The sequence below is a fragment of the Lepidochelys kempii genome, chromosome 4 (assembly GCF_965140285.1).
Source record: "Lepidochelys kempii isolate rLepKem1 chromosome 4, rLepKem1.hap1, whole genome shotgun sequence".
Lineage (NCBI taxonomy): Eukaryota > Metazoa > Chordata > Testudines > Cheloniidae > Lepidochelys > Lepidochelys kempii.
The window spans coordinates 18,660,425-18,671,013 of record NC_136383.1 but is presented as its reverse complement, the minus strand read 5'-3'; the positions used below and the strand labels follow the sequence as shown (position 1 = coordinate 18,671,013).

The 10,589-nt window shown below is 38.8% G+C and overlaps 1 protein-coding gene across 1 annotated transcript; it reads right to left on the bottom strand.

The window, feature by feature from the left end:
• Positions 1–9,691: 9,691 nt before the first annotated feature.
• Positions 9,692–10,093, bottom strand: LOC140909940 (large ribosomal subunit protein uL14). Its single transcript, XM_073340032.1, has one exon. The coding sequence runs from the start codon at positions 10,091–10,093 to the stop codon at positions 9,725–9,727; it is 369 nt and encodes a 122-aa protein (XP_073196133.1). The 3' UTR covers positions 9,692–9,724.
• Positions 10,094–10,589: the final 496 nt, after the last annotated feature.

Below are 10,589 nucleotides of genomic sequence, written 5' to 3'. Positions count from 1 at the left end.
CTGGATGTATTGGAAGTTGTGCCAATTTGTAGCAGCTGATTTATAAAGTATATAATGTTATCAGTTTTATAACTTAATTGCTTGAAACTTGGTGCCATCTTTTGCTCCTCAGAGCATATCACCTACCTTATACTGCTCGCTTTTCTGATCTTGTAAAGTTCCTTTTCTGCTAATATAACCTACTTGTCTTGATTACTTCACTCTTCTCATCTATAACCTTCCTATATCTCTGTTCCGTTTCAAGAAGTCTAGAATTCTGTGGCCAAATGGTTCTCTTTGTTGCAGGAAGTGGGATGAGATCACCCCATTCTTGGTCACATTCTTATCCATTTCTAAATCCCACTTAAAATTGCTTTCCTGGACTTCCAAACTCTCTGTGGACTTATTCCATCTTCTCACTCTATCCTGTACACCTTCACCCATCCACTCTCCTCTTTTAGCATCTACTTCCTTTCCATCTAGCTGTAGGTTACTTTCACTCATGTTCTCCCCTCCAGTTAGAACTCTTTCATCTCAGGAAATATAATTTTAAAACCTCCCTGCTCCTGTTTGCTCTAGATGCCACCCTAATCTATTCCAAAGCTAGTGTCATTCTGCTCACTGCAACCATTTTTTTGTTTTTTTTTACTATTGCTGATCATTTCTTGCAAATCTGAAATTAGTATTTCAAATGCTTAGACCGGGAATAAGAAACACAAACTGTAACAAAACTTCCTCTGCATTAGAAAACGAAAATGCCATGTAGGTAGTTTCTCTCTCTCTCAATAAAGACATGGTGGACCAAATCACTGACTAGTTGTAAACTGAAATAACTCAATTGCGGTCGATGGAGCTACACTGATTTACACCAGTGGTGGATCTGGCCCCACCTGCTTGTTAAAATTTAGAGTAAAATCCTTCATTGCTTAACAGTTTCTCTTCAGATGCATATTTTAAAGTTAATTTGCATAATCATTAATTAGGAAAATAAGCTACTTTATTCCAAATCTATTGATATTTTAAAAATAGAATACTGGCAAAGCAACCAGTTTAAAAGCAAATAATTCAGCATTCTCCCCACATATAACAGCCAGAACACTAGAAATTAGTGATTATTTTATATTTTAAGGGTATATTCTCAGTACTTACATAGTAATTGTCCAGGAGGTATTTTAAGCGAAGTGAGTTAACTGTACAAGGAAAGCAAATATAAAACATCAGTTGGTTTTGTTAATGTAATCTTATGTATGCTGTAGACCTGAAATATATTCATTACACCTGGGGGATTGTACTCTAATACACATCTGTTCTGATCTTAAAACAAAAACAAAGGGAAAAACCTTTTCACCCATGGCTCCTTTCCTTTGAATATTAAAGCAAATAATGAACGTCATGTGATCTAAAAATGTACACGTATGTAGTATATTAATGGCTTTCTCAAGTTTTTACCAGCTGTATGATTAGTTTAGTGTGCTGGAGACTTCTGTGGTTTCATACTCTACATTATAAACATTTTTAGTGGAGCAATGAATAAAATTCTGGAACTAGAATGTCTGTAAGTTCTCCCATACTCTTTTGGCAGAGCTGTCATGTGAATTGAATGGGTGCTTCTTCCACCGACATTGCTTGCTCCTTTGAAGTATCATAGCAGACAGCTTGCTGGAGTATTATGTTTCTCCCCCCAGAATACATTCTACTATGATGCTGTTTCAAGGAAGCAGATGGATGAGGCGGCATCTCTGTGGAATACATCTACCAATCAAAAGTGCCGTTACAAAAAAGTGTTGGACAGTTAAAGAGTGAACGCACAATGCTCAACTCAATGAAACCTTTTAATGTATTCTTTTAGTTTTGTAGCCACTCTCCTTCCATTCTTCTCCTCTGAATTGCTGTGTGTTACGGCATAATAGAGAGAATTTCTTTGTGTGAATTTGACCTTATTGCAAAACATTTACCCTCATTTTTCCTTGCATAATCCTGCTTTCTGAATAATTAAATCTACCATGACTCTCCTGAAGCCTGTTGTCCAAGGCTATTGGATTGATAGTTGGGTTAAACAGTTAATAAGCCCCAATCTGTAATATCTATATTTTGCTAGTTTTTTTACTTTGTAGGCATGTAAGATCTTTTTATAATATACTGATCTAATAGTTGTAATAGCCAGTCTATCAAATTCTCAGATATGGTGATGAGTAAATTTTATTCAGAATGCATCCTCACCTTCTTTCTCAAATTGGCTGGCACAAGGATTCGTTGACTGACTTTATCCTGATCTAGGGTTTTCTGCCAGAGGCATTTTGGGTAGAGCTGGATCCACGATACAAAGTTTTTTAGATCCTGGTGGAACTTCCCCAAGGCTTGTGGGAGTTCATATTCCAAGGCTTTGGTTTTAGACCATCTCTAAATTTGGGTGGCAAATCTTTCCACATTCTTCATATGTTCCCCCTCTCTCCCTCCCTCCCTCCTTCTGAGTCTTCTAATGTGCCATTATCAATCTGCTACGTTCATTAAGTATTCTTTCCATAGTCTTCGTAGTGCAGTCTCCACTAAAGAGAGAGCATTAGTTCCTCAATGAACATGAGTCCAGTGGGAAATCCCCTATCTGGATGTCTTATCGAATGCCATATTGCACCACCAGGCAAGTCATTGGACTAGCTAACAATTACTTTGAGAAAATTCTATTCTCACACGAAAATAACCCCTACTTCACACTTTTTGATTGCTTATGAAATATATTAATATGAAGTTGAGTAGTTACCCACACAACCAGTCCTACACTAACCACAACAGTGAAAGTTTCTCTATTCTGCCCTGCCAATACATTTTAATGAAGACCTGGAGGGAACAGTTTTAGGGGCAAGAGATTAGTTTATTTGGTATGCCCATTCTGCCCTGGCTTCTCTGTAGATACTGATGACCACATTAATTATGGTGGAAGTTTGTGTGATTTGGGCTGAGAACAAACTCCTATATAGGTCATTGAATAGCTAATTGATGGTAACAATGTTTGGTCTCTGTTGTCCTCCTCAGGCTGATCTAAGGTTAGACGACTGTATGACAAAACTCTGCTGATTATTCTGTAGTACCTTTCCTTAGATCTTTTGAAGATTTTTGTCAAACTGAGATTGTTGCATTATTTTTTCCCAGTAAAAGTACAAATAAATAAAATTGCAAAACAAAATTTTCACACATACATACACACCCCTCCATCTTTTAACCTCCTGATAAAGACTAATAGAATGCTGTACTATGGTCTTGTATTGCTAAGCGTTCACAAGTACACAATAGGACGTGCTCTGATACTCTCAGTATCAGTTATGCTTATGTAGTTATGCTTGTTATGGCCCCAATAATACAATATCTCCATTATACCATATCTTCACTATTTTCATATTCCTGGTGCTAGTCACTCCACTATGTTGTAGATAACACAGAAATTTAATATAAGTCTATAAAATAGTCCGGATCTTTTTCAAGAATGCCGTATTTTATCTTTAACTGAACTTCTCCTCTTCCTGAAAGACACAAGAAGATGTCCAGTGATCTCCTTTCCTCTTCTATGAATTGTCACAGAGAATGCTAGAAGAGAGCGGGGAGGGACCCTAAGGGAAGGGCAGGGACTGAGTCCAGGTGCCTGTAAGGCACCTTGCTGCCATAAAGAGGCACTTGTGGACAGCCTGGCTTGTTACATACCCAGACAAGAAAATTTAGATTCTAACCTTCCCCTGATCTAAATATGGCTCCGACTCATCTCTACTATAAAGTATTATCATCAATCATTAAAAGTAAACAAGCTGCCAGAAGCATTAGCATTTTTCTTCCCCTGCTTCAGTTTAAGGCAACTATACGCAGTTATAATTTTCTACCCTTCAGATTGTCCGATTCCTATTTGATAAAGCCTCTCGAAACAGATATGGCAGTAACATTATCCAAAAGATGGCCTGGATAGAGCAACAGGATCCCACTATGTTTAGGACTCTCTTCATATTCGTGTAGTTTGAACTTCAGTCATGGATTTTGTTAAGGAAGCTACATACTGACACCATGATCCTACTTTAGACCTCTACACTTGGAATAGATACAATACCACCTCCAGAACATTAAAAGTATTGTGGAACTTTAAGACCCCAGTCCTACAAGGACTTAAGCAGGTGTATAACTCTACATACACAAGTAGTCCTATTGACTTTGGTGTGACTACTCACATATGTAAACTCAAGCACATGTTTGAGTGTTTGCAGGATCAGGGCATGGCATTAATTTGGAGAGAAAAGTGGGCAATTCTGAACCAGTGGATTTCCCCCCATGTGCTCTGTTTTTTCCAAACATGACTGAGTTTCAACTACTTCATATAGCTTAACTTGTGTTTTCCAGGTGGTGGTGGTATGGAACTTCTTTAAAATAATTCCATATGCCCTGAACTGGAGTGATGAGTTCTGGATGTTCAGAGGGAAGTTTGATCTCCCATGCCATCTCAATCCCTGGCCTTCATGCTGAGGGTGCCATTTAGGATTAGCTTTTCTGTGTGAAGTGGACATCTGCATATTGGAAACTGAACTGAAACTATACAGTCACAGTCAGAACTGAAACTATACAGTCAAAAGACCATCAGCCAGGAATGACTTCCAGTAATTACCTGGTTAGAGTCATTTTCCAGTAACTTAGAAAGAAATGTTCCACTGTTTGTGTTCTAAATTCAAATTGGATAGAAGAAACCAAAGGCAATGTACCGAAGGAAAAAATAGCAAAGCTATCGTGTAAATGTTAAAATATTGTTTGCAGTGTTGTTGTTTGACTTCCTCACGCTTATTTTGTAAAACTGACACTTTCTAAAACATGCTGAGACATTTTTATTCATGTTACATGTTAAAATGTTATGATCTGTCAGACATAACTTGGCTTCCCTCTAGTGGTATTTAAATATACTACAGTTATTTGAGAAATCCCAAGTACGAAAAGAACTATGATCGAGTCTCAAAAACAAAGCAAATATTGATTATAATTGGGGTTTGTTTTTTTTACTGGGAAACAGACTTGCAGTTACATTTTAGAGAAATATAACTTTCCCACTAAAACTGGGTATATAATGGTGTATTGCCCAAACATGATTAAGGTATATGGATGACTATTTATATTGTGGTTATGCTCAGAGGCCTCAATCGGGGTCTTGCTTTGCAGTCACACCCGCCTCCCACTCCCAAATATTTAGTTTAAATATGATGAGACAAGGGAAACAGTAAGATGCCTGTGTGCATGTAGGCAGTAGTCACAAATTGCCCACTGCCTAATTTATTCTGAGGATGAGTGTGCATGGATCTGATACACAGTCCTCATCTTCACTATCTTTTAGACCTTGAAGCCAGTTCAAGATTTAAGTTTTTTATTCCAAAGCTGCCAACACAACACTAATGGCTCCCAAACAAATAAACTTTAAACTTGAAGGCATAGTTTAATGTTTAAAATGTATTTAAGTCATTACATGAGTGAAAGGAAGTAAAGAGATTCTGGTTTGCTCAGTCATAGTAAACAAGCTTTTCTTCAATTTCTTCTTGGCTTATATGATTCATGCTGCCTAATTTGCTCAAGGAAAATACACACATAGATAAGATTAATTGAAGGCATCTTTAAAGTACCTTGATTTTCAAAAGTGAATAGTGTCTTTACATCCCCTTTTATTTATTTACTTTGGTTGGTTGGATGTTCAGCTTTAACTCAGCTAAAGAAGCTAGCTATTTTTCAGCAGGCTCAGAACTTTCTGAAAATCTAGACTCATTAACATGTCTTAAATTGACTCCAGAGGTGAAAGTGGGCCAGTATGGCGTATCAATAAGAAGTGGCCGCTGATACCGGCCCATACACAGCTGACAGTGCTTTAACGTCGCTGCCACTTTTGCCCCCCCAGGCTGCCAACGGGAGCGGAAAGGGGCAAAAGGGGCAGCTTCCCCGGGCCCCGGTGATTTAAAAGGGCCCGGGTCTCCCAGCTGCTGCGTCGGCAGCAGCCGGGAGCCCCCGGCCCTTTTAAATCACCAGGCCCCAAGGCAGCGTGGGCGGGCTGACTGGGTGAGGCTGCCCCCCCAGCCCCACCCCTTCCGCCTGAGGCCCGGGAAGGAGCCAGGCCCTGGTACTGGTAAGTCTTTTATGTTACTTTCAGCCCTGGTTGACTCCCTAAAAAATGAGAAACACAAAATCACTAGTCACTCTTGAAAAATTAGGCCAAGATATTTAATTTCAAACTTCATTTTATATAGTTCCTCTTGGATTAATTATTTGGCTAATAAATGTTAGTTGTTTGTAATATCATGAGCTACATTATTTCATACTTGTATTGTTTATAATGTCACTTGCTATCTAAAAATTACTTGATCATTACAGCTGGGTGAAATTTTGAGACTGAAACTTTTTTGGTGAAAAATGCGGAATCAGGTTGACCAAATCATTTAGCAAATTCATGTAGACTTTGGCAAATTATTTCAGTTGGGCAGGGGAGGAGGAATAGAGGGCATGCTCCCAAAAATTGGAACCTTTTTGTTTTGACTTTTTTTTTTAAAACAAAACTTTTAAATCTTTCAGTACAAAACAACTTTTTTTGTAATTTCTATTAAATTTATTTTTAAACCTTTACTGTTAAAATGCTGAAAATCAAAACAAAGGTTTTTGTTTGGGTTGAAGAAAATATTTATTTGAACTGAAAATCTCAAACTTAATATTTTGGGTAGACTCCAAACAATTTTTTATATGGTCAGCGAACCAAAAAAATCTGATATTGGCATATTGATGATATGCAGAATATTTCTTTCTTTGAAAAGCAGATAAAAGCTAAAACTGGATTTTTTTTTTACTGTTTGATTTGTTTCCACTGGAGACAGAGCAGGGAGTGAGCTAAGCAGTTAAGTCTAATGGACTATTGTACTATAGGACAATATCCTAGAAGGGATGGATGTTGGTATACCCGTAATGCTTAACTAATTCACTTGTGGGGAGCAGGAACTGAGGTAATAGTTGCACCTGAAAACTAAATAGTAAGCTCCTTTTACAAGGGTGCCAGCTAGTCTGCTGGCAAGAAGGACAATCTTTTCCCCCCTTTAATACACATTCAGTTAATGACTCAAAATTCTTCAAAAATAAGAATTTCCTCTTCATGCCTGTCATGAGCACTCTGGGATAATAGGTACCTGGGGCCGGGTGAGGGGAGAATTTATATTCTGTATGCCAAGTGTCCCCACTCAACTTTTATTATCCTTTGCTGTCAACAGGAATTAATCTGAAGCTTTAAAGATATCTGCCTGTTTCATTCTTTCCTTTCACATTTGTTTGAACAAGTTTCTTATGTAGATTCACTCTGAATCCACATTCCTGACTCTTTGTGTACAGTGACTGTCTTCTGATCATTGCTTCAAAACCTATCTACAAATCTAAGGTATGTAATTCAGGGAATTCTTTGCTTATCTTGATGCCTTTTCATTCAAGGTGTCTAAAGATCATCTGTAAGAAATGAACCATTTCAGAGAGACCTTTTTAGTTTAACTCAGTGCTTCAAGTCCGTCTTCTTTTTTTCTATGTTGCTGCTGTCTTCATAGGTTGTCATCTATCCCTCTGCAATATCAGCCTGCACAGTAGAAGCCAGTAGAATGTAAAATTTCTGCAGGGCAGGGTATTTGAGGGGGACTCTTTCCTTTGATTCTACACACAGCATTTCCCATTTAAAAACTAATCCTAATCAAGTTCAGTGCTATGGATTTTCAGCCTTCTGCAGTTAAATTTTTTTTTATAGAAACCCTACTTTTACTCCTGTTTCCTAAGTGGATCACAGTAGGCATTTATTTTTGTTAACGCTACACATATGAATTGCAGGTAAGTACTAATAATTGGATTTTCAATTTCTAACCTTAGTGGTGAAGTCCCACCCCGATGCATGTATGTGGCTCCCATTGATATCAGTGGAAGCCATGTGTGCATCAGAGCAAAGAAATCGACCCTCATTAACCCCGACATTATCACAGTTTTTCACACTTGGGTATCTACATGGGGGGAGAACTATTGTGCCCCCAAACTCCTGGTGTTTTTAAAAAAAAAAAAGCTGCTTTTCCTTATGGTTCCATGACAGACCAGCACAGTCTAGTTCTTAGTGGAAAAATTAAGGCTTGCATCAGCCAGGGATCAAACAGAAACATAAGACTTGAATTCCAATCAGCTACATCTCACTCTTATGCTTGCTGGACATAGAGCTAGTCCCCTTGAAACACAGCCCCCTTACTGGCAATTACCTTGATATGCCCCGGGATTTCCTAAGGGGAATGTCAACAAGCCTAACTTGTGGCAGCTATGGAACCTGTGGATGAATAACTGAGGAGGGTCTTCGACCTCAGGCTGCTTAGGCCTCTTGGGTCAGTAATGTCTAAAAGGCTATATAAATGCAAAGTGTTTAATTAGTGTGGCCTTAAATATTTTCTGTATCAAAGGTTTAAATTCTGACCTACATTGTAATACGTTGTAATACCTTTCCCAAAAAGTCAAATTGTATTTTTTTACAATACTATTTAGCACTTTTCAGCAGAGGATCCAAAAGTGCTGTAAAACACTGGTATTATTGGAAACACTATAAAATGTAGGCCTGTGACTTGTATTGAAGACAGTGGGTCTGCTAGCATGCATACAGCTAAACATTTGTGTGCTTGCAGGTTTAGGACCTTAAAACTAACAACATCCCTGTTAGGTAGTTCATATTGTCATGATTTGACAGCAGGGGAGAATGAGGCACAGAGGTTAAGTGACTTGCCCAAGGTGACACATAAATCAGTGGCAGAACAAACAGTAAAACCCAGGCACCCTGACTCATAGTAGAGTATTATAACCTCTAGGCTGTACTCTTTTCCTATATTATAATTTAATTTAATACTCTTTATTTTGAACACTCTTACTTGGAGAATTAACCTCAGAACATATTTGCATTTGTAAATATTCCATTCAAAAGCTTGCTGTGTATTTATACAACTTAGATTTTCAAAGGCTAATATAATCCAGCAACTCCGCCTAATGGATAATTGCCAGAAAATAATTCCCCACTGTATAAGAGGCCGTGTGTGTGTGTGTGAATTGTCTCATGGAGGAGCACAATACTGTAACAAGAGATGTGGGTGTTGGAGGCGGGGAGGGGGAAGAGATGACTGGAAATTGACAGATTGTACCCTATAAATTCATTTATATGAAAAAGGGAGAAGCAGCACTTGTTATTTTAAGAAGCAGACAGTGAAATGTACTAAGATACTGGCTGAAGTGGGGGCAGCTGCAACAAGCTGTGTCCTGCAAATCAATGGGTGACATGCTTCTATTTCACACTGTATAAAGAAATCAGGCCTGTTTTACCGGAAAACAGTAAACACTAACTTACAAATGTGTAAGATTCTGATACCACTCAAAAAAAAAAGTGGTATGAATGTTAACCTGCTAGTAAAATACATAAATTCTGTAACTTATGTCTCTATCCAGTTGAAATAGTGTGTGAGAAAATTGGAGTCCAATTTACTGACTGGCCACTCAACCTTATTTCCCCAGTGATCATTCCTAATTAGGCTAGTATCATTGTACTGCAAATAGCAGTTTCTAATAATATTCAAGGGTTGGATTGCTAGCTGCTGGAGGGGTTTTTGTTTGTTTGCTTGTTTTGGTGCAACCACTTGTATTTTATCTTTACAACGAGGATGGAGCAGGTTTATGCAATGCTGCCAGCATTGGAGGCTATCCTGGGCTACAGATCTGTGCATTCCTTAGCCACGGGGCCTGTGATTGCTGAGCCTTTCACTTCCCCTTTGTTATGTACTATCACTCCTGCGTTGTCCCCATCCTTTCTCCGGTACGATTTTCTTTGCCAAATTACCACTGCCGGGTGCACCTTCGTCCTGAGCTCAGGCTTGCCCTTCTTGACAGGAGCCATGATCATGTCGCCTACACCAACAGCTGGCAGCCTATTCAGGTGCCCCTTAACCCCTTTCACTGAGATGAGGTACAGGTTCTTGGCACCTGTGTTATCTGCACAGTTAGTCACAGCTCCCACGAGGAGACCGAGGGAAATATGGAGTTTCACACCAGACGAATCACCACGTCCTTGCTTGAACATCTTGGGGCTGGAGTTAGAAGTGGTTTTGTTTATCCTGTTGGGATAAGGAAGGCAACTACTAGTGGGAAAGAAATGTAAACCAAAGTTATGAGCATTTGGCAATAGAAAGCCACACAAATTCCTTTGCAGAGGCATCAGAGTTCACAAAGCTAGTGTGATTTCCTTTTAGAGAAAGCATGATGATGGTTCAGGGCTACTAATTTAAGCCTTCTCTCTTCCGCAGCAATATGCCCAAGTCAAATCAGCTTCTCCTCTCTTTCCATAATGAGCCCCCACATAACAGCTGGCCTCTCATATATTAAAAATCCTTCTTTGCACCTGCTGTTTTTAACTCTTTCTCAGTCCCAGGCACATGGCCATAGATGTTGCTAAAAGTCCCTATGAATACCCTTTGGGCCCAGGTTGCGCAGCTCCTCCATGTTCTCCTGCTATTTCAATCTCTCCTTCCTTCAAGTTCTATTATCCTCACTCTGTTTGAGTTTTTAAAATTCAAAAC

Excerpts from the sequence above, each read along its gene's own strand:
- LOC140909940 (XM_073340032.1), bottom strand. The coding sequence starts at position 10,093 with ATGTTCAAGCAAGGACGTGGTGATTCGTCTGGTGTGAAACTCCATATT.